This window comes from Pantherophis guttatus, chromosome 6 (assembly GCF_059756535.1).
Source record: "Pantherophis guttatus breed Tessera chromosome 6, ASM5975653v1, whole genome shotgun sequence".
Lineage (NCBI taxonomy): Eukaryota > Metazoa > Chordata > Lepidosauria > Squamata > Colubridae > Pantherophis > Pantherophis guttatus.
The window spans coordinates 49472548-49498300 of NC_142068.1; the positions used below are offsets into that span (position 1 = coordinate 49472548).

Genomic DNA, 25753 nt, shown 5'->3' on the forward strand with positions numbered 1-25753 from the left:
TTCTTTCTTTCTTTCTTTCTTTCTTTCTTTCTTTCTTTCTTTTTTTTTGCAGTGCAAAACCAATCTCAGCCTGGCCCTGTAGTAAGATCAGGTAGACCTCATCCACAGTGGGGGCAAGAAGATGGCGGCAGGGAACCAAAGGGGAATAATGGGAGCAAGAGATAGTTGGTGGGAGAGTTGAAGCACCCCTGAGGTGGCCATAAGTGCAGGCAGATTGCCAAACACCTAAATTTTAATCGTATCATCATAGGGACTCTGCAGTGGCATAACTTCAGACCCAGGTTGTAAGTCCCTTTATTCAGAACCACTGTACCTTCAAATGGTCACTGAATAATGATTGTAAGTCAAGGACTACCTGGAACTTCTCAAGAAGAGCAGGTATGTTTGAGGACTATTGCATTTTATTGATTACATAATCCCATCTCAAAATACAGAAGTTCTAGTTTCATCAATTAGCACTCCCTTTAAAGAAGAAGTATACAACTTGAAATCGCAAAGGCCAAATCCGCATCCTAATGTCTGGAGTTTGACTTCTAAATATGATTTTGAATTGTAATTAACTTGTTAATTTAATATATATGAAATTTTATTTAAATATATATGAAATGGAACAGAATTTAGATTTGGCCTATTCTAAGCAGGATATGGCTAAATTCTTGAAGATTCTTTTTACCCTCAAAACAGTTGTGCACATATGTAGGTCTTTGCTGCCAAATGGTTTCTAGCAGAAGTCTTCTGTACATTTTTCCCTTTCCCCCAACTGTTTAAAGTGAGTTATTCCATTAAGAATCAGCATGAATTATATACTCTAAATACACTTGAAAACTAAATTAAATATTCGAACTACTTCACCTGATTTGAGTCACATCATAATTGTCATGTAAATCACTCAACCCTATTTAAGTATTCTTTAGTTTTGGATATATCCTTGATGATTAATGTGAATCTCCTTGAGATATTCTTCTCGGTTTATTCTGTCTAAATTGTACTGTTCCTTTAAATATTGTTAAAGTAACTATAAAAGAAACTATGATGTTTGTGTTTGGTTTTCTATTATTTAGGAAGGGTTCATTTTTATGAACAATAAAGTACAGCATAAATATGGCATGATATGGAGATGAACAAGAGAAATGGGGGAGTGTGTGTGGGAGGGAACAAGAGAGATGACAAAGAATTTGAAAAAAGAAGTGGTGTCAATTGGCCAAATTCCCAATTAAACTCATTAAATGGAATGTCAGCAGTTGCCCCCGCCCCTCAGACATCCTTACAGATTAATGAGCCCATCAGTAAGCAGAGGGCAAGAAAGAGAGAACACAAACCCAACTAATTTTGGGTTAAGCATGATGAATGAGCACAGGGGAAATAATTAAATGACATTAATCAAATATGAAATAAAGGGTAGGGGGCTGGGAGCTGCAATAATATCCAGAATTCAGTGTAGGCAAGTTTGCTTATAGGAAAACTTCATTAAAATAAATTAAAAGTGATTCTTCCCAACTCCATTACTAACCAGAGAGCTTTAATGAAGTTTTTGATAATTTCCTGTGATATATATTACCATGGAGGTCAATCATGCAAAGGCTACTTTATTTCCTTGCTGAGACAAGCACCAAACTGGCCCTATCAGCTAAAGCTTTATTTTACTCCCTGGATGAAATCATAGTTGATTTCATCAGTTTGTCCCCCCCACCCCAATCTTAAGAATGATCCACATGCTTTATAATCATTTAGATCTTTTGTTACATACAAAGATGAGATGCAATATGTTCCAGTAGCATTGGTTGGAAATAGGGAATTTGGAATAATTGAAACTCTGTAAATTGAGCACATGTTACTTCTTATAAAGCAGACATGAAAAATCTGTATTTCTTGATAATCTTTAGATCACTAGGACCTGCAGACCCACATTTTGCTTTCAGACATTTTGTCTTTTTCAGTTGCTTCTTTCCTACTTTATGATAATTATAACAGGATAACTTGGTATAGAAGGAAAGAGGATTAAGCAATCAGAGAGATAATATGAGTGTGGATTAAGGAGTTGGCTAGAGAGACTGAAGTTCAAACCATCACTTTATTGTGAAAGAGACTGGACCAGCCATTATTTCTCAAGCTATCATGTTTTGCTGGATTTTTATGGTGAGAATTAAATAAGGAAAGACTTCCATTTGGGCTCCTTTCAGTTGTTAGTTGAAAGGCATGATACAAATATATTAAGCATATACAGTACACATGCCAATTGCTTTATTCATTTTCACAGCATGAAGCACTAAAATGAAGAAATAGTAAGCAAAATAAAAGCAGAAGTGGAGAAAAAGAAAATATAACAAAATCTAGTTTATATCAACATTATTCACCATACCTTTTCACATATTTCTATATTTCCAAACCATTTCCACCATATCCATACAGTGTTTTACACATTGCCTTTAAAATGCCCACTTCTCTCTTTCTTAGTATCTCATCAATTCTATCTAATGATGCTCAGTCTTCTTCTCAGTGCCCTCTTCCTTCAGATATTTTTTTCTGCTACTTGACCCTCATTCACTGTCTTTGCATGACCAAACCACCTCAACATGCTTTTTTTACATGGGTCATTGGTTTTTCTCTGCTATCTGTATGCCATTAATCATTCATTCATTCTTGAAATGATCTTTTTTTAAATAACCTAACCCAGTTTCATTTCATTTCATTTCAGTATTTGTCCTGATATACCCAATTACAATTTTCTTAAAGTGAGCAGAAGCATTCTTTAATATTGTTGCTTTTTGATCAAATCTCTCTTTTTTTCAACAGATCACATACAATCCACTAACTTTGTTTTTGTCTGTCTGTCGAAAAAGTTCTGCATTCACTCTGTTATCTTTAATAAATATTCTACCAAGGTACATAACTTCATCTATTTTCACTAGATTTTTGCCATATATGTTTAACATGCATTTGTTCACATCATCTTCCCAATCCTTTTATTTTCTATCTTGAGTTTGACAGGAAAAAAAATCACAATCCACCATTTCAAACACAATGCACAAACATTATATAAATTTATATTCATTTACTTTCTCAATCAACACATTTCTCATGTTACAATTTACTTATTTTTTATTGTGCAATTTATTTCATTTCTTAGCCAACAACATGGCATTTTCTGCCTACAAAAATACACATGCATTCACATCTCCAATCAAAAAATTCCTCTAATGTCACTACAAGAATTCATTATACCAGTTTCAATATATACAGTATGTTAAGCAACTGAGGAGACAATACATATCTTTTTCCTAGTCCCTCCATGGTTTTGAACAACTCAGTAAGCTTATCCACAAATCATTGTTTATTTTCATGTATTCAGCAACTAATCTTCAATTATGTCTCACACAAAACATTCCAATATGAGAATATTTGTCATAAACTTCGACGAAATCAATAAACAAGGCAACATTTTCCTTCTCACATTTATACGTTTTTCAGTGACCTAGTAAAGAGCAAAGATTTGGCCCATGTTCCCCTATCTCAAGTATGCCTCACCACACTTCCTTATTTTATTCATTGTCAGTTCTTTTAGCTGATGGATTGCCTAACATCTTTCTACAAGTTTTTGGTTTTGTTTACATTTCTTTTGCTATGTTTCTTTCTGCATGGAGAACAATAATGACATATTTCTGATGATCAGGCAAAAATGCAATCTAGGTATACATTGAATGAATTTCATAGTCACACCATAAGTAAACTGCATCCATATTTTAACATTTTTCCAGTTAATCTGTCTATATCTGCAGAGTTGCCATTTTTCAATTCAATTGCAGCATTTGTGATTTCCTTTTCAACCAATTTCACTTGAACAATACATTTTGTAGCATAAATTATAAATCTGTTTTTGACATATTATTAATTTGTGTGTATTAATTTGTGTGTATTATTAATTATGTGTGTATGTGTATGTGCAGGCACATTTGAGTCAGTGTTGCCTTATGGCAACTGCAAGTTATTTAGTTATGATTTGCTAAGCTTCTTCCTTGAATTGAGAGAAAATGGTTAAAGGTCAACTAGCTGACTTTGTCCTAAGGCAGAACTACAGTTCACAGTCTCCCAATTTATAGCCTGATGCTCAATTATAACACCAAACTAGCTCTCATTATTATACAAATCCCTAAAATTGTCTTCCCAACAAATGAATACCTTTTGCTTCATCCCAAATCTGTTTTTTTTTAAATTCTAGCCAAACTGCTAGGGACCCTTGGTTTGACCTTTTTCTCCTAATTTCACTTTTTGAAAAATTCCATCAAAATCACTTTTCCATTTTCTGCTTCTTTTACTATCAATTATATTGATATATGGTTATTATAGTGATGTATTCTTGTATTTTATTTCATAGTTATTTTATTTCTGTTATTTTACTTCTATTCTGTTTGCATACTTTTCATTTCTTCCTTTGTTGTAAGCCACCTAGAATAGACCCACGGTGAGATAGGTGGAAAATAAATTTACAAATAAATAAATGAAATAATCCTTATTTTCTATCTTTGATTACTAATGCAAGATCACACCTTTTATTTTGTTTTGTTTATTTATCGTTCTTGTACCACTATAAAGTGTAAAATTTCACTTTATAGTGGCAATAAAATAAATGGCATACAGAATAAAAACAAAGTAGATAAAACTATTAAAATCATAATTAAAAATTCAACAAAAGCAAGACAAAGAAAAGTGGCAACGAAGTAAAACATCATGGAATCTCCAAGCTCATTGACAAAACAACATTTGAGGGCTTTCAGGAAGGCCAGCAATAAAGGAATACTTTTATGTATGGGCATACTGTGTGGTTATATTGCAAACAGGATAGTATCTGTGTGATTGCTATTTCCTCACATATACTGAAATGGTCATGAAATATTATTTAATGATGGATTCAAACTTGTGTGCATTCTTTGCTATTCTGTTGTGTAGGGATCATCAAGCAGAGACTAGTATACAAGTGAGATCTTCAATCCGAAGAGAACTTAATAACTCTACCTTCCAAAAATGGTCCTCAAAAATGGTGACCAAATAAAACTTAGAAAATGTAGTTGTTTTTATTGTGGAAATCACAATAAAGGTATTTCAATGGGAAATGAGAATGAAAGAGAAAATACTAGTCACTGGAGAAGTAGCATTCCATGAGAAAATAGTGTTTCAAACATAAGCAGTACTGAGGGAATAGCAATGAAAACATGAAAAAAGTTCATGAAGTCTCAGTGGGATACATTAACAGTTAATGTGAAATGGCAATAAGGGCAAAGTAACAATCATTGGGCAAATGCCACTCAGTAGGGAAGTAGCATTTAAGCAGTGTTGAGAGAATAGCAAGAAGCAGTCCTTGGAGGCTAACAATGGAACAGCATGTATAATGCAATTTTTAGGTAAAGAAAGGCTCCAATACATGATGAGTATAAGCCTTTTTGACACTGAAAGAGAAAAGGGAAACATAAGCAGAAGAAAGAAGAGAAAAAGAGAGACTTTAAATAACTACTACTAATAATAATGGTAATAATAATAATAATAATAATAATAATAATAATAATAATAATAACTGTTTCACATTTGAATGCAGCAAAATCGCACAAACTGATTGCAAAGCTAGACACAACCGAGTTGCTAAATTAATCCACTGGTCATTATGTAAAAAATACGATTTATCTGTAACCAAAAAGTCATGGGAACATAAAGTGGAAAAAGTTATAGAAAATGAGAAGCTGAAGAACTTGTGGGACTTTTGAATACAGACGGATTGTCATTTGGAACACAACATACCAGTTATCACAGTTGTCAAAAACTGAAACTTATAATTTATTGACATCGCGGTACTAGGAGTTGAAGAAAAAGAACTGGAAAAAATCATGAAATATCGCAACCTGGCCATCAAAACTACATGGCTATGGATGAAACATGTAACAGTGATACCCATTGTCATTGAGTCACTTGGTACCATGTCCAAGAATTGTATAAAATACATCAACAAATTGCAGCTTCCTACAATAACACCAGTGGAACTGCAAAAAACTGTGCTACTTGGAACATCACACATCTTAAGAAGGTACTTGGTTGATACCTAGCATCTGGCAGCAACCCGTATTAACCATTAGCACCAGTCAGTAGTATTTGTGATGTGTTTTTGAATGTTCGGTTGATTGGGTTTCATGTTTAATGAATAAAGTAAATAATAATAATAAAGAGAAATGACAAAAAGGAAAACTGGGCTGAAAAACAACATATATACACATAAATAATAGATAAGGGGGGTTGAGGGAGAGAATAGATGTCAAGACTACATTTACATTTTATCATTCTTACTCATGAAAATTGGGAATAGGACTATTTGTGAAGTGAGAAAGGAGGACCCTATCAGTGGAAAGTGGAGCTTAATTTTCTGAATACACTAGCTTCAGTTCAGTGGGGGGGGAGTGTCTAAAGAAGGTTATTTTTCTAATAGCCTGGGAGAGGGTAATTTCAATTTTTGGAAGACCCATCAGCTTCAATTGGACTGAAACTGCAAGAAGAATTCCAACATACCTCAGCTTGTTAAGTGGTCATAATGACTTCTCCATTAAAGAGATTTGATCTTCAAAATGTCAGTCAAATTGCTGGAATAAGCAGAAGTTTTCAAGGAAAGAGAAATGATCAGAGCAAGTCATCTGGTTGGTATAGATTATTTTTCAGTGACTTTAGCTAGAGAAAAAAAATATCGGCATAGAGTTCTTTTAGTGTTCTTTTTCTTTTTTTAAAGATGGCTGGCAGAAAAACCGTAGCATTTATATGGAATCTTCCAATGCATGTTACTTTGAAGGTGATGGAGGACTGCAAGATCATCCTTTGCAATTATTCCCAAAAAGAACAATTGACTTCTCAGCTTGGATTATTTTAATTGTCTTCTGACTGGAGCTTGAAACCTCAGTCAGAATCAACCTTTCCTCTTATGTTCAGTCTAAACAATCTTCTAACATAATGTTTATATGATTGTTTTATCTCTCCACAATAGGAATTTTATCCCTATAGGGAACTTTGAACAAAAGATCACATTTGCAAATTGGGTGGAGAAGTAAGAGGATAAAGCCTCCTCCAAGCTTTACCCTGTAGTAATCCAAGTCTTCTCCAAGATTTGCTACTTTGCAAGATTTTTCCCTTTGTATAAGATTAGAATGGTGCAGAATGGGAGTTTAGGGAGTAAAAGTGTCTCAGGAGAACTGAAGAGAAGGGATTTCTGATAAAATGTAGGACTCCCTCTCTTGCCTTTGAGGAAAAAATGCCCCGATTTATAATGAAGAAAATAGGGCTGTTTTTTATCCTGGCAATGCAGGATTGGTGCTCAAGTCTTCAGACAGATTTTGTTCTTGTATCTACTGCTAGTTCAAGACAAAACAATTCAAGACAAAACAATTTACTTCTACATGTCTTTATTAAAGTGCGGCTCATTGCAGCTTTAATGGTAAAATGTTTATAGTTCAAATAACTTGGCTCTGAAAGGAGAATCTTTTTTCACTCCTTCTGTGAAAGGTAGCATTATGGAGAGTCTCAGTGGCACCAATGAATGATAGCTTATCTATATATATGTGCCACTCGTCTAGAGATAATATGATGACTGAGTGTGTTATTGATGCTACAGTAGTACCACAGGCTAAATTTTTGAGAAAGAAAAAAACCCTTATCTGCACAGAGGGTTTTTTTGTGTTTTATTGGAAATCTTAAAAGGCAGAAAAGGTTCGATATAATAGAGAACTTTGCTTTATTGTACTTTCATAAACCATGCATACTTCTTAAAGTAAGCACTACAGATTGAAAAATTTGGTGCTTGGAATGTTTATGTTGAATGTTCCCATGGTCCATTCAAAAAACTAATCTAATAAAATGGTATCATATTAAACGTACAAAATATAAAATGCTGTATCTCTAGTCATAATTCAAATCTTTGGATGCATCCATCCATCAGCAATAAGGTTTGTGGTTGTTTGTTTCGAACCAAGTTAGGGAAGGATGAGTTTAAGCAACCAGATACAACTGCCCTGGATTCATTTCTCTCGCTTTCCCCAACCTGGTTTCCCTGTGTTATGCTAGGACTAAAATTTTCAGAATTCTTAGGAATCATGGTTTCATCAAGTACTATGCTGTTGAACCCAACTGATCTGGAGGACTTTGGGTTGTAGAAGTCTGATTTTCCATTATTACTTTTCTTCTCAAAGATCTGTTTTTCTACCTTGTTCTCAGCACCTTTAAATTTCCTTAGTAATGTTTTGTGTAGAATATTAAATTTGACTTTATTTTATTGCTAAAATAAGGGAGAAGGTGTTGATCTTGTGTTACTTGTTTATTCATTTTTTTTTCAGCTTTTCTGGCTGTTCCTTCTTCCTGATTTGAAAAAGCTTCATGGGGTGAATTAGTGATAACTAAAATATGAGACGCTAGGAAGACTGCAGAGCACCAGAGAGATGATTTCACTGTGAAAATAGGGTCGTTAATACATGTCAACAGAAATGCAGAAGTGCTGTAATTCATTTCTGAGATTTTTTTTCTTTCAATTTAATGAAAATAATCAAACTTAAGGAAAGCATTCAGAAATATATAAATATTTTGGTCACAGAATTAAATTTTACTGTATTTTATTTCAAAGACACCAAAATTTAGAAACATAATAGTTTTATATTTAGAATAATCTTCCCTGACAAATTTCATGAAGTCAATATTTAAAAAGATCTTCAGTATAAGTAAACAAATTTATGAAAGAAAATCTGATTTTGATATTCCTTTTCAAGAATATGGATTGTTCTTCATTCCCTTAAAACAATGCCGTTTGATGGCTGTTCAGGCAAAATCCAATCATTGTATTCCATTAGGTGTTGTTGCTTTTTAAACTGTCTTTGAGCTAGATAATTGAAAACAGTCACTTAAAAATTCCTTTAAAAGAACTCTGAAAATAGTTGTCAGTTTTCATGGTGATGTAAGTCCTCAAAGTTTTGTAACTTTTGGAAATCTTTTTGTTGTTGTTTGTTTTTTGTAGGAAAACTTCTTTTCTTCTATTTGCTAATGAGATTGGGGTAATTTCTCATTTACCTGCTTGTTTACTTTATAAAATGAAGAAATTATAATAGAAAACTGCAGAAAGGAAACAGGGAAGATGCAACTCCCAGAATTCCTGAGCCAGCCATGCCATCAGTCCCATCTCTATTCTAAAGGAAGAAAGTGCTTCAGTTTCTAGTTTGATTCATGGTATGGCCTAGAGATGAGAAAGATTGGAAGAACAGAAAAGGGAAAAAATTATAGTCAATGGGCACAAAATAGCTACAGCCCTAAAACAACACATAAAAGCAAACTCAAATAAAATAAGAATGATAAAACTACAATATAGATTCTGCTGGTTAAAAATATATTTTTACACATATAAGAAGTAAAGAAAAGAGGATGAAATATAATAAAGCAAAACAGAATAGAGGACATTCTAAGCCTTCCAATAGTAATTGCTGAAAATAAGTTTAGAGACACTGTTTGTAATAGCAGAGTTCTAATCTGAGAGCAGAAAATAAACTACCTGTCCTTCACTGAAGGTTCAGTTTCTACTAGTAGTTGGTTTAGACATACCAGTATGTAGGTTCTTGAAGAAAAGACCAGAAAGAAATATGTGTACAAGGTTTCAGGTTCATTCTGGCCACAGGGGCAATTTCTCTCATTAAATGGGATTTTATGAAATTTTCCATCTAATACTACGAAGGGTAGAATATTAAAGTAGGTCAGAAATAAGGCTCTACAATGTGCTGAGCAAACTAGATTAAACAGATTCTTAACAGATCTTAAAGGTTTCCTAGAAGTAACCTACTCTTGTAGATTGTCTATAATATTCAAGTCTCTCTGACATGCAATATTGAACAATCTTTAGCAAATCTCTCAGCTGCTCTTTCTCTAGGTTTAGAGGTAGCAAATAGTGGATAGAAAGACTGCAATAATGCAGATCAGCTATTATTTTTTACTTTACTTTTCTTGATCCCAAGTTATCAGGGAGAATTAGTGACATGAAGTCATCAGGGAGAATTAGTAAGGCCAATGGGCTAATGGAAAACAGAAGTTTGAGCCAGTAAGACAGATGACAGAGGTAACATTTTTATGCCAAAGATGCTTTTCCAAAAGGCAACTAGACTTTCTTCCTTTTTTCTTTCTTGAAAACATTTTGCTTCTCATCCAAGAAGCTTCTTCAGTTCTTGGATGAAAAGCGAAACATTTTCAAGGAAAAAAAGGACAAGAAAGTCCAGTTGTCTTTTGGAAAAGCACCTTTGGGACAACCATGACCTGGATGATTGAGAATCTCCATAGAAAGGTAACATTCTTGTTAACATGAAAATTAGAATGTTTGGAACCTGGAGGAGTGCTTGAAAAATGTTAGATTTGATAGCATCCAAGAACTTTAGATCACTACAGGGACATATCTCCATACACTGTACATTATTAGGGATGTAGATTTAGCTTTAAACAGTTTGATAGTTGCAGGAATGCATCAACTTCCCTTAAAATGAAAAAAGCCCATGATTGCCTTGACATTATTTCTGCCTTTGGCATAGAAAACTCTAAACTGTTCCAGTAAACTTTCAAAGTCTTAAAAAAAAAATACTTCCAGATATTTAAAGTCTGGAACTTGTTCTATTTTGCTAGTTCTTATTTGCCATTGATGTTTATGATGTTTATAGGACTTCCCTGGATCTTAGAATAATTAACTGTAAGCTCTTCCTCTTTACACAATTGTGGTAAAATTTGCAAACTTCTCTTCTATCTTTGTAAGCAACAAAACAGGTTTGCCAAATATTTGCTTTGTATGATGAAATTCTTTTGGTAAGAGTGGCAACCATTTAATTTGTATAAATATTATACAGTAGAGAAGCTAAAACACACCTCTGTTTCACTTCTCAGCTGACTGGAGTATCAGCAGTAGCCATGTTTATTGAACTCAACTTGAGTGGCTATGTTTTCATGCAGCATCTTGATTAGTGAAAAGTAGCCATCAGTCAATAGCTGTAACGGTGAGCTTCTATCAAAGTCAATCTCTTGGAATGGAACTGAAGGCTGATTTTAGTCAATGAAAGCAAAGTATAAAAGATGTTGCTGTCTCCTGGTATATTTTTCTATTAGGATTTACAGAATAACCACTCTTCCATTGTAGAATTGCTCTCTATTGGGTTAGGAAGAATAGAACATGAATACAATAAGTACTGATGTAACAGGTGAAAGAGAAAAATAAAATGGGAGGATGCAACCTGGTCATTGCAGGGAAAAGAGAGCAGACTGTTATTTGGCTTCCTTTCTTTTTTGGTTGTAATCTAATACAAAGAAATTGTATTGGGGTACCCAATTTAAAAAGCCACTGCTTATTGCCAGATCAGCTACTGATAAAAAATTGTTATCCATGATTTAAATCCTGGATGAACATGTTGACCTGGTATGTGTCTGAAAACCTGGTTAAGGGAAAAGGAAGGAGAAAATCAGGACCACCTCTATTCATTGGGCTCTATGATACAACAGGCCAGAACTAAAAGGTGGGGTAGTGGCATAAATATGTAAAAATACCATTTCACTGACCAAACTCCCATCAGACAGCTCTCTAGCTCAATTTTGAATATTTGCTAATGCAATTGAGTAGCAGGAATGGTATAGAGATACCATGACATACTCACCACCCTTTTGAATGGATATTTCTCTTACTGGAGTGATTTCTGAAGTGATAATGGACTATTTTAGTTGTTTTGTCCTGAAGATTTCCATATCTGTGATCAGCTAATTCGGAATTTAATTTCTGCTATGATGACTGTAGGCCTCTCCCAAGTGGTATCTTATCTTTACAAACATAATTTGGTATTCTGTTTATTTGGATCCAGCAATCTGAAAACGAACGAGCTGCCTCTAACTCTGTTTTCATTCACAGGTAATTGTTAGGTTTGCAGCTGCTGTATACTTTTGCAGGAATAAAGACTACCGGTAGTTAAAAGGATAAAATCGAGAGGTGATTTTCCCACCTCAACTTTAGCAATTCTACTGAAAGCCTAGCTGATTTATGGAGCATAAAAATGGTTTGGGCTTGATGTTATCATAAATGTTTATTTCCGTATACCAGAAGGAATAAAAATATGTATAATTATCAAGAAACAAGTATGTTCATGAGGTCACTAAAAATCAACATTGATTCAATGCAAATTTCATATTACTTTGTCAATTATTACATAACACTTTCTTCATCATTTCTATCTATAGTTTATTTTGAAATTAATTATTTGGAGAGTTAAATATTTAAAAAAACAATCTAGGATTTTTAATATGATGACAACAGTCAACTGATTTTTGTAGTCTTCTTCAGTTTTCAATTTGCACAATTTAGCTTAAAAGTAGTTGAAGTGAAGGTTCTGCAGTTTCAATTTATTTGTTTTACTGTTGCTTATATATGTATTTCTTTGCCTGCTTATTTATTGTTTTTATATAACACTAGGTAAAAAGGATTTCTTGCATTTCATATTATAAAATATAAAAACACAGAAGAAACAAAATAAAAATACAAAATTACCATAAAACAATAGGCAAAGTGGCAACTATCGACTAATATATGGTCTGCTGCATTTTGCACAAAATGCAGTTTCTGAGTGGTCTTTAGAGGCAGCTGTTATGTTCTGTTATTATTGGTGGTTCTGTTATAGGTTCTATTATTATAATTCTAATTTTCAGTTGTATTTTTATGTTATAAATTGCTTCGAATTCCTTAATATTATTTTAATGAAATTACAATGGATTTCTTTTTGAAGAAAGAAATGTGAGAATGACAATTGTTAGATATTTAGGTAAAGTTTCATATGGCAAACTGCTGTTTGATTAACTTTATTAAAAATAAAGTATAATTTTATTACTTTGACAAAAACCTTTTGTATTTCTTATAGAATACTGACACATAGTGCGCTATCCATTTGACAAATATTTATTTTTTTTAAAAAAAATGAAAATATTTTAATATGTTTTTCTAAATGAGGAATCTTTAGTATTCTCACTGTCTTATTGACATATATGGGAGTCATTATTCTCTAATTTATAATAGGCAACTTTTAGATTTAGTACAGTAATTTCCTGCCAAAGAATATAGAATAAGATTCTACTTTGCTTGCAGTGATACTAGAAATAAGAAAAAAGGAGGCAGAAATTTATGTTAATTAGGACATATTTCTTGTTAATATAGAAAGATCTGCTATAAATAAAAAGCTTAAGTATACAGGACATAATAAAGCCAGGAATCCTTTCCTAGCTACTAACTTGAATAAATGGGTCTTGCCCTGACTAAAACCAGTTCTGCTAGCCATGTATTTAAAGCTATGGGAAAGCATGACAAATCACTGACTTTCAAGCCTCACTGCTTTAGTATACAATTTGGTTAAGTTTCAAGAGTTTGACCTCAAAGATCTGAAAAGATGTCTAATTATCTCTTGACCATCTCATTGTTCATTCACTATTCTTTCTTTCTACATTATCTGTCAATATGATTTAGCTAATGAACTCTCATTCACTTAGTCTACTGTAGACAAAACAAAAACACCCTAAGAAAATGAAGTAATCCAGCCCTAAGATTTAAAAGAACGAACAAGCAAACTCACTTACATACTTCTCCTTACAATAACTGATAATGAAATAAAAGATGGGTACCCTTCTATACTGACTGATTAAAAAGGAGTTCAGTTCATCAAGCTGGATCATTCTTCTATATCTGGGTGGCAATGCTATTAAACTCAACACTTTTGGACAATGATTTTTTAATGGAACATTACACATTCTAAATGTTGAGTTTTATTTTCAACCTTCCATCATGTTTCTGTTGATTATGAATAAATCTTACATTCCTACAAAGTATATTGCATTAGCCTTTGCATATGATTACTGTTACAATGAATGTTTATGCTTCTCACTGGAAATTGCTACAGCCACTCAGTGTCCTTGGGAGCCATGCAGTATATAAATTTAATAAATAAATTCCCTATGCACAAAAATGCCAAAGCAAATTGTGGGAGTATGCCTTGTTGTCTAAAATAAATTCAAATGTGAAAAGGATACCTAACTTGGAATTTAAGTCAACATGGAACCATTTACAAGATGGTACCATGTCTGTAATTTGTAAAGTTTATTTTAACATCAGGATTTGATAATGTAAGTCCTTAACAGTGGTGGGTTCCTCCCGGTTCGGTCCAGTTCGGCCGAGCCGGTAGCGGTGACAATATGACATCACCGAACCGGTTCTCCCCCCCGCCCTCTCCCCCCACCCCCCCACGTTATTCTTACCTTTTATTTGGTCCCACCCCAATCTATTGCTGCCTCCTGAGTCCCAGCTGATGACTAGAGGGAAAAAAACTGTTTAAACTCTTGCCGCGGGGCTTCAAAGGGCCGTCCTACAGCTGATCAGTGTTAAAAGCAAACAAATGAGTCAGGTCGTAAGTGCGAGGACTGGTCGTAAGTGCGAGGACCTTCCAGAAATGACTCTGACCAGCTAGCCACGCCCACCTAGTCACATGACCTCCAAGCCACACCCACAAAATAAGCCACACCCACAGAACCGGTAGTAAAAAAATTTAGAACCCACCCCTGGTCCTTAAGGACATGTCTAGAATGGCTGCTCTCAAAAAGAGAGATCAGACTGACTTAGTATGCCTTGTTCTTAAGAAAACCAAGCTGGCAGCAAGCAATTTACAAAATTAGAAACTGATTGCTTTATAATTTGATCTAACTAATAGTTTCCCGGTTTAGTCTGGCTTCAATAGTTGTTAGAACAATTTACAAAGCAATCTTTCTAGAACTAATTCAAGGGAAAAGGATTCTTCTTAACAGCCAGATGGGCTTGGTGCAACAGCCTTCTAACCCCACCCCTAACTTTGCTAAATATTTCTTTGGAACCTCTGTAGATAAAATCATGTCAAGTTTAGAAGAATGAAATGCTAGAGCCATGTAATTGTAGGTTAACAATTTAACTTGATGTTTTACAGACATTTATAGAATCTTAAATGTCTTTATAAAATTATTTTGGTTCGCAATTGGTTTGCAATTTTGGTTTACAATTGCAAATGCTTTCAGGTTTACTTATGGAATAATAGGTTATATGTTAAATGAATATTAATTATATCCCTTTGTCTCTATATCCAGGTAACTTCTGGTGGAAGAGCAAATTACTATGTATCTTACAAAAGGGAAGCCTTTACTCAGATAAAATTACCCAAGTATTCACTACCAAAGGTAAATGTATCACAACTACAAAAATAAGAACAACGTATTTGATTCTCACAGTATTATACACAAAATAAATTGTTTTGTTACATTTCTATAATTTCTATGGTTATTAAATTATGGCTAGACTGCTGATATGTGATTCACCATCCAAATGCTTGAGAATCCTTGCTTTCTTTACCCCTATGCAATAAAATGGGGATATCTACCAAAGCTTTTTGGCTACATTATTGAAAAGCTGCTTTAATGTTATGCTAATAACATTCTATTTTCATTTCATCTTGGCAACATGCATATAACTGGTTGATTGTGTTTGAAAGCAACTGGAAATGGATCCAGTGCATTTGTGATTTTCTACTGAAATCGTTCTATGAGTAGTAATATTATACCCACAGGAAGTGGCATTTTTACTGGAGACATTTGGCTTTGATAGCCCTTCTCTTTACTAAATAAATCTATAGCTAGGAGTTACGTTGCTAGTGGCTCTAAATTTAGGCATTGGATGTATTAAAAATTGATCACCTTTGTTACTGGCTGTTACCAAAAAAGTAGGCTCAGTCTCAGTGTCTCTGTTAGCTTGACAGCTGTGCTTCGTCTCTTGTAGGCCAAAGGAAACCTTTAGGCTCTGAAGCTACAAATCTTTGAAGAGCAATAAAATTGCAAGTGTATAAATAAAAAATGAAGTAGGATGAACTTCTTTAAAGATTCTGGAATCTGTCTTCTTCTTCCCCACTGACCACCCTGCAGCCAATTTAAAATTAAGAAACATACAAATAAGAATACCTGAATGTCATAATTTATTGGCTTGATCTAATGGAAAATTGTTTAACATCACTCATAACTTATGATCTTTCCCCTGCAGTGGCATAAGGCATGATAATTGCTTTGTGTCCCAAAGGGCAAAGAAGTATAAAGATTGGAAGTAATAAGTCTTTTATCTTCCTTAACAGGACATGCATATTATCAGCACAGATGAGAATCAGGTGTTTGCTGCAGTTCAGGAATGGAACCAAAATGACACATACAACCTCTACATTTCTGATGTTCGTGGAGTCTACTTCACACTAGCCTTGGAGAATGTTAAGAGCAACCGAGGACTAGAAGGGAATGTTATCATTGACCTTTATGAGGTATGCACCCAAGGTCATAATGAGGCAACTTGTCCTTTTATATCTGTAGTGGAATAGCTGAACTCTGAAAGGGCTGCAGTCTCAAAACTCCTTTTTTTCTGAGTCATCAAATCCTGAATTTTCCCTATGCTAATGGATAGCAGTTTAGTAGATTTTCCTGTGCGCTGCTCCCACTATCCATGCATGGGTTAATCCTTCAGTGCTTGGCAAACAACTGAGTGAAAACAAAAGACTTTTCCTCCCCTTTCCGGCTCCCAAGCCACGCCTCTGTTCCCATGATTCCCCAGTCTTCACTCAGTTGCTGGCAAACACTGTAGTGATTTTGGGAGCTCCACAGTTTTCCAGGAAGGTATTGTACCGCTGTGGGGATAGTTCTCCCCTTTGTTCTTTCTTTCCTAGTTGCTTTAATCTTCCCTTTCCTTAGGGCGTCTAGGCTTTTTATTTAATTTTGAATAGATTGTTTTTCGCGGCTCCTTCTATCTATCTAGTTTTTTACTGCTGCATGTGCATCAGAAGAAGGGGGGGGGAGCGGAGCTAAGCTGCCCACGCCGCCCGATCGGCTGGATCACCTTTAAAGAGGCTCCTTTTCCCGCTTTGGTGCCGCCGCTCTCGCTCGCGCTCCCCAGCTGACCGGCAGGCTCGTTGCACGCCCCTCGCTCACCGCGCCCCGCGCTCAAAGCGGCTTCGCGCTAATCAGCTGGGCGTCGGGGCCGGAGCCTTGGACCACGTGGCGCGGACCGCAGCGCTTCCTGGAGAGCAGCGCTGCGCCGAAAGGACATCGGCAGAAGCGCGAAGAGGAGGAGGGCCCCAATATAAGCAGCCTGCCCCTACACTACGGAAAAGGCTTGCAAAGGGGATACGCGCGGCGTTTGGCGGACCCTCGGGCCGCCATTGTGAGTCCGACGCTGAAGACTGGCACAGCGGGTGATCGCACCACGTGCCAGCGCCATTTTGACGGACCCTCGGGCCGCCATTTTGGCAAGTGCCTCAGGCCTACGCCTCCCTCCACTCCAGGGAGCCGGCTACAAATCCCCCCTCCTCTATCACCCCTCGCCTGAAGGGAGTTCTTCCCCATTTGGGGTCAAACCTCAGCGCATCTCCACGCCGGCCCAAATCGTCGCTAAAGCGGCAATGTCTCGCTCCCCCCCGTCTTCGGATATGGAGCTCGAGCTCACCCCCCCACGCAAAACCTCAAAAGGGGGGAAAAAGAAATCCAAGAGGAGACACACGAGCTCAACCAGCAGGGCCGCATCAGAAGGCTCCCTACCCATCCGGGACAGGGACGCCTTAAGGAGGCACAATGCACTCGAGCGGCAGTGGGAGAGAGCGCACAAAGCGACTGCAGGAGCCACAGCCAGAGAGTCCGGGCCCTTTGGACCAGCACAGGCCCCCCCAGGGGAAATAGAGCTGGGACTTTCTTCAGTGGCTGACATTGCAGTCACGCCAAGAACCCCAGATGTGACCAGACCGGGACACGCGACCCCCCGTCTTGACACAGGCCCAGGGACCGGATCAGAGGCCGCAGTGACCCCTTCCCCAGCCCAGCTGTTTCGGGCCAGGGACGCAACCCTCACCCCGTCAAGGGCAGACCAGCAGACCCAGGGGGGGGCAGGAGGGACAGCCCCAATGGATTTCCAGGCCATGTTCTCGGCCTTCTCGTCGTTCCTCACAGCAAGCATGCAGCAGGCTTCCCAGACACAGGCACAAGCCGCACCGGCCCAGGCACGACAACACCACTCGCAACTCCGTCCTCACCCAGACCAAGGGCAGGACTCGTCGTCTGAAGAATCAGACCAAGCGGAGGAAGGGCCTGAGGAGATGGAGCTATCGGAGGACGAGGGCCTGGCACCGGACACCCCGGCATTTACTGGCCTCTTTCGCCCGGCGCTATTCAAATCCCTACTCCACAAGGCGCGGCTTACAACCAACCTCGGAGTTCCAGGGGACGTCGCAACTACTACCCCGCAAACAGCAGGCCCTCATGACGCGCTTTTTCAATCGTCAAAACCACAAAAGGACTTCATCCCTTGCCCTCAGCTCTTTACGGAGGTCATTCAGAACCCCTGGGCGCAACCAGCCTCCCTGGCAACGCCCAGCAGCCTGGAAAGGAAACTCTACTGCTCAGCCCCGGAATTGGAGGACCTTCTGGCGCTGCCCTCAGTAGACCAACCAGTGGCAACGCTATCCTCTAGCTCCTTGGTCTCCACCGACCCGCTAGACACTCTCAAAGCAGAGGAGAAGAGAATGGAAGGGGCTTTCCGCAAGGCTCATCAGGCAGCAGGCTGGGCAATCAGATCCGCGACCGCCTCGTCCTTCTTCAACAGAGCGTCCCTCATTTGGCTCCGGCACCTCCAGGACAGACTCCCGCCGGAGGATACTAGGCTGCATCAAGATCTTAACAAAATAATAGCTGCCACTGAATACACAGCTGACAGCTCTCTGAACTCTGCTAAATTCGCTTCTAGGGCTCTAGCCTCAACCATTACCGCTAGGAGGCTGTTCTGGCTTAAGCCATGGAAAGCCGACTTTAAAGCAAAGTGGAAGCTGACCACTTCCCCATACAAAGCGCCAGAGCTGTTCGGAGCGGCGCTAGAACCCCTACTGGTCGAGGGGAAAGACAAGAGGAAGATCCTCCCCTCGACATACCGGCGCCAGGAGCGCAGATACACACCTTACCCGCTCCAGCAGCCCTTTCGCGCCAGCGCCGGACCCAGGGGGTCCTTCTCTCATCGCTCCCAATACCAGGGAGGAGACAGATTTCACGACAGGCAGCAGTTCCGAGACCGAGGACGACAACAGCAGCCTAAGCGCAACTTCCGTGGAGCCGGCCCTAAGCCCGCCAGAAGGGGAAAATGACTCCGGGCCCACGGGACCCATAGGGGGAAGGCTCATCCTCTTCCATCCACAATGGGCCAGATCGACGTCGGACTCCTGGGTAAGGCGTACGATCTCTTCAGGATTATCCATCGAATTTGCCGGTCTGCCGCCCCACCGGTTCGTCCGTTGCCCAACCCCTCGATCCTCGGAGCTTCAGGACTTAATGTCACAAGAGATTGCCCACCTCCTGGAGGTCGAAGCCATAGAACCGGTCCCGCACAACCAGCGGGGCTCAGGTTTCTACTCAACCCTCTTCCTGGTGCCCAAGAACTCCGGGGGTTGGAGGGCCATTCTCAATCTAAAGCGCCTGAACCTGTCCGTTCAATACCGCAGGTTCAAAATGCACTCCCTCAGGTCCATCTTAGCGGGGGTGAGACAGGGCGACTTCCTTCAGTCGGTCGATCTCAAGGAGGCCTACCTCCATGTGCCCATTCACCCGCATCACCGTCGGTACCTGAGGTTCGAGTATGCGGGTCGGCATTACCAATATCGTGCGATGCCATTCGGACTCTCGTCGGCCCCGCGCACCTTTACCAAGCTGGTAGCGGTGGTGGCGGCCAGGCTCCGAGCCGTCCCGATCCGGGTTCTCTGTTACCTGGACGACATTCTTGTCCTGTCGTCCACGCCCGACCAGGCCTCCAGAGACATGAAGATGGTGATGAAGATCTTCCAGGATCACGGTTTCACCATAAACTTTGCAAAGAGTCAACTTCAGCCCACCACCAGACTTCTCCACCTAGGGGCGGTGATAGATTCGTCCAGCGGCCAAGTGTTCCTGTCACCGGACAGAGTCCAGAGCATCCGAACTCTGATCCTGCAGACCCTGTCGGGGAGGAGAGCTGCACTGTGCCACCTCTCAAGCCTCCTGGGCAAGATGGTATCCTGCTTCGGCATCGTACCGTGGGCACGCAGACATTCGAGACCCTTGCAGTGGTTCCTCCTTCCCTTCCAGCGAGCGGGAAGGGCCAACTCCAAGAGGGAAGTTCGTCTCACTCCCCAAGTCCGCCGTTCTCTCAGGTGGTGGACATCCCCATCACTCCTCAAGGGGTCCAGCTTCCTAGAGCCGGACCGCCTAATTCTTACCACCGACGCCAGCCTTCGGGGGTGGGGAGCCCATCTCCACAACTTAGTCACGCTGGGTCAGTGGTCGCCTCAGGAACGGCTATGCAGCATCAATCTCCTAGAGCTGCGGGCGATCAAGCTGGCTCTACGCAGCTTCCAGCCGACGGTGCAGGGGCATCACATCCTAATCCTGACCGACAACATCTAGGCCAAAGCGCACATCAACAGGGAGGGGGGCACAAGGTCTCGTACCCTGATGCGGGAGGCCGCAGAGCTGTTCAGCTGGGCAGAGAGACACCTACTCTCGATCAGAGCAGATCACATTTCGGGCGCAACCAATGTGAGGGCGGACTGGCTCAGCCGCGAAACAATAGATCAAGCGGAATGGCAGCTCCACCCTCAGTTGTTCCAAGAACTCGCCTCGCGCTTCGGAAACCCGGCAGTAGATCTCTTCGCGACCCCAGCCAACGCCCAACTTCCCCGCTTCATTTCTCGCTATCCGACACCACAGGCGGAGGACCACAATGCGCTACGCTGCAGGTGGCCCAGGGGTCTCCTGTACGCATTTCCACCAGTCCCGCTACTCCCAGGCCTCATCCGAAAGCTACTGGCAGAAAAAGCAGACCTACTCCTGGTAGCCCCGAACTGGCCCCGGAGACCATGGTTCGCCGACCTGGTGGCACTGTCCGTGGAGCAACCATGGGTGATCCCACCACAACAGCTCGTCCTGTGCCAGGGAGCAGTCACGCATCCGGAGCCTCAGTGGCTGCAATTAGCCGTCTGGCATTTGAACGGGTCATCCTGAAGAAGGATAACCTGCCAGACGAGGTAGTTGCCACTATCCAGGCGGCCAGGCGCCCGTCTACAACACGCATCTACGAGTCATCATGGCAGGCGTTCTGTCGCTGGAGTGCCAGCCAGCACATTGACCCCACGTCAGCTACTACTCGGGACATTCTGCGGTTCCTGCAAGCTGGTCTAGAAAGAGGCCTGGCCCCTGCAACCCTACGTAGACAGACTGCGGCGTTGTCAACAGTCATCACATGCCCGCCGTACCAATCCCTCGCGCACCATCCACGCATCAAGGAGTTTCTGCATGGGGCCACCAACCTACGACCCCCCACAGTGCACCGCTACCCTTCATGGGATTTGCCTCTTGTGTTGCGGGCGCTGACCGAGGCCCCTTTTGAGCCCCTAGACTCATGCTCGCTGAGGTACCTATCCTTTAAGGTGACCTTCCTTCTGGCGATCACCTCGGCGAGAAGGGTCTCAGAACTAGCAGCTCTTTCAGTCCGCAAGGACTTATGTATCTTCCACGACTCAACCGTGACGCTACGTCTGGATCCCGCCTTTATCCCAAAGGTTAACTCGTGGTTCCACCGGGCCCAGGAGCTCATCCTGCCAGATTTCTGCCCTTCTCCTCGCGACCCCAGAGAAGAGAGGTGGCACACTCTAGACGTCCGACGCGCCGTCCGCATTTACATTCAACGGACCGCTCCCTTCCGTCGTACAGAGGGTCTCCTGGTCTCATTCAACCCGAAGTCCTTGGGTCAGAAGATATCAACAGCCACGGTCAGCAGATGGATCAAGGCCTGCATCGCCTTGGCATATGACCTGTCCTCCAAACCGGGTCCCGGCAAGATCCTACCGCACTCGACTCGCAGCGCGGCCACCACGGCGGCTTGGGCCACTCAAGCCTCGGTCGTGGACATCTGCAGAGCTGCGACGTGGTCGTCCCTCACACCGTTCATCCGACACTACAAGATCGATGTGTTCAACTCGGCTGAGGCATCGTTTGGCCGCAGAGTACTGCAGAAAGTGTTGACGGAGGACTCCGGAGGCAGTCAGCTTCCCACCCAGGGAGTTTAAGCTTGGGTATATCCCATGCATGGATAGTGGGAGCAGCGCACAGGAAAATGGACGTTGTCTTACCTGAACGTCCCTTTTCTGGGCGCTGCGTACACTATCCATATCCCACCCGTTAAGGCTGACTGCCCCTGCTTATGACTGAGACTAGTTCTCTTTTTCCATTACGTTAATTTGAGTTAATAAAGTTGAGTTTTTAAGTTACTCATAGTGTGGTTTCTTGTCTGCTGCGCCCTCGTTCAGACTGGGGAATCATGGGAACAGAGGCGTGGCTTGGGAGCCGGAAAGGGGAGGAAAAGTCTTTTGTTTTCACTCAGTTGTTTGCCAAGCACTGAAGGATTAACCCATGCATGGATAGTGTACGCAGCGCCCAGAAAAGGGACGTTCAGGTAAGACAACGTCCATTCTATCTTTCAGGAATGTCTCACCTGGCATTTCCCTCCTAACTCCCCTGTGTAAAAGAAATAAGTCTCTCACCACAGACAATTAAAAGTAAATAATATAGAAGTTAAAATAATTTCTGCATTGTTACTTGGTTATATATCTTAGAGGCAAGGGAGCAGAAGATTCAGTCTTCTCCCCACTTCTTAGTCTAATGAAAAAAAGAAAAACCATATACCCAGACACACATATATATCCATATATGTATATACATACATACACTTATACTCATACTATATAAATCCTTTTCAACCTTTTCAATCTTATACTATATATTGTGCATGCGCACCCCCCCACACCCAGATAACATATTGTAACATAGGAAAGGAAACGAAACGAAAGGAAAGGATGATATAAAATATTTTAAATAAACAAATCTTTACACAAACACAAACACACACTCAAGAATGGAGGGGAGATTGAGATCTAATCAAGATTTACAAGAGCTGGATTTTTTGTAATAAATATCCTTTCCTTTTTATTAGGAGCACAGTTCAGAATCAGAGTTATAGCAGAAACCAGCAATGTCTGTACAATAAAGAAGAATAAAATGGGATTGTGAAATTCCTATGATGTGGGGGCCGGGGAAGCAAAGGTTTTAGGAGTTCTGCTGCCAGAAAGGAATTTCTCTGGAGATGAGATTAAAGTTCTCTTATGCGCTCTTAAAAAGCAATTTGTTTTTTGATAGGATATTTTGTACTCACTTTCCTGGTGAATTTCCAAAATAGGTCTCTATCTATAGTTGGGCAATGATAGAAGCCTTTGTGAGAAACATTTGCTGTACTTAAAATTACATTCATTTTCTTTTTTCTTTTTCTTTTTTTTTAAAAAAGCCCTTTTTCTGAGATATTTTCTCATTTTTCTGCCAGTATGAAAGGTAATTCAGTGAGTTGATTGTGGAATAAATTACATTTTCCCCTCTTAGAATGAACTAAATTGGGGCAAGTTGGTAGAGGAGAGGGATCTAAAAGCAGACACATCAGTTACATTTCATCTTTGATATTCTTTTATTAGATGTGTGAAAAATTAAATGCAATCCCTGATCCAGTCTTCCCTAACTAGATGTCTTGAAAATATAGGTATTAGTAGCCCCATAATCTCTAACAATATATTAATGGTTACTATGCAGACTGGGAATTCTGAAAACTGAACACTCAGTATATCTGCAGAGCATCAGGCTGATAAAGGGTGGATTAGTTAACCTTGAAACATTTCAAAAATTCCAAGAAACTGACAGTGTATAGAATTTGAGATTTACCAGCGTGCTGAGAAGCTATTGCAAATGTGGAAGTTCAGGTCACACTGTTTCTTTGGTAGTATTCAAACAAACAATTCCATATCTTATTATTATAACTCTAACTCTAATCTTAACCTTATAGAATTGGGACAGAACATTTTGACTTGAGAAAGCTATATTTGTTTGTTTTGAGAATGGCCTAGCTCTCCCCCTCGAAAATCATATGCCAGTTAACTATCTCAGCAAAAGGGAAAATATATTTATTTATTTGCAGCTATAAAAATTACATAAATAGCAAACATTTGGTTATTTGTTTATTTGATTTATGTAGAATTCCCCTGGCCCCCAAATGACTTATTATCATTGATACTATAAAATATAATTAAAACATACCAAAACCCACCACCAATTTTCATGAATCTTCGACTTCGATTCTTGGAAAATAAGCCATCTCTTTAAAGCAAGCAGAGTCAGGCCAAGGGCCATTCATATCTAAGAAGGAATGCTATTCCATAGCAGAAACACAGCAACAGAGAAGGCATAACCAGAAGAGGGCATTGTTTAAGAGGCATGAGTCAGAGTACTCTGTTGAATCTTATTGGCTGAGCAAAACTGATAGGAGATAAGAGCCCCAAAAGTAACATGACCGTATGCCACAAGGGACTTTAAAGGTGATACCAGCACCTTGAATTGTACCCAGAAGCCCATTGATAACCAATACAGATTATGAAGTAGAGATGTTGTATAGGTGCACCAATCTATGTCCATAACTACTTATCCACTGTATATTTGACCAGCTACAGCTTCTGGATGGTCTTCAAGGACAGCCCCATGTACACTACATTGCAGTAGTACAGAAGAGAAGTGATACATACAACCAAAATATGTGTGACAGTGAACAAGGCCTCCTGATCTAGGAAATGCAGACAAGATGGATTTATCAAAGATTATCCAAGCCATAGTCCCAATCTGATCTTTGAGTACTAGTCATGAATCTAAAAGGCTCGTTGGATTTTATTGGTTTTTTGTTTCTTTTTATTTTGTTTTGTTTTTTTGAGAAAGTGTCACCTTATTCAAGACTGGAACAGATGGAAATTCTCTGAACCCAGATTTCAAAATCCACAGTCCTTTCAATTAAAGGTGGTAGTTTCCACAGGCATAAATTCATCTGGTAGTTTAGATAAGTGCAGCTTAAAACATACAGTCAGTTATGAAGGAAAACAACTAAAAGTCATATTGTTTGCAGTTTTGATTGTAGTGCAAGATTTACAAAAAAAATGAGCTCTGCTCAAGTCAGTATCCAGCTATGTCATTGACCTGATCCTGCTTCCGCTAGTTGCATCTTTATGGCAACCAGTTGTCCCAGCTTTTAAACTCCAAGATCAGAAACATCCTGGACACAATTGCTATAACCCCGGCCACTAAGTGAAAGAATTACCACTACCAACTAAAATACACTTGTAACCATTCCTCAATTAACAACAAGCAGATGATCAGTAGTATCTCAAGTCTCAGTAACATTTTTTTTCTTAAATATTAGGATATTTTTGCAATTTTGTGAATGGTTCATAAATATTTCAGGATTGAATAAATTAGCTCTTAACTGCAAGGATAATGACTTTATGTAAGACTTCTATGTTTCCTTTAATTTAAATGATTTTTAAATTTTCATTATTGGGAGAAACAGCAATATATCAGTATAGTGCTCACAATTCCATTTTTTTCCTGCATAAATATCATCTGTGGTCTATAGTCCACATTGCAATATGTTAAAAATTGTTCCATTTCTGGAATTCTCATTCTTCAGTTTATATTTATATTTATTTGAAGAATCCTAAAGAATGCGTTATCCAAGTGTATCACTCTTCTGAACAGAAAGATGACATGGGAG

At 39.7% G+C, this 25753-nt stretch overlaps 1 protein-coding gene across 1 annotated transcript in view; it reads left to right on the plus strand.

The window, feature by feature from the left end:
• SORCS3 (sortilin related VPS10 domain containing receptor 3) overlaps positions 1-25753 on the plus strand; it is a 476925-nt gene that overhangs the window by 353203 nt on the left and 97969 nt on the right. Inside the window, exons 8-9 of the mRNA XM_034440055.3 lie at positions 15169-15258; positions 16200-16379. Of these exons, the coding sequence (XP_034295946.1) occupies positions 15169-15258; positions 16200-16379 (270 nt within the window). The remainder of the gene's footprint in view (positions 1-15168; positions 15259-16199; positions 16380-25753) is intronic.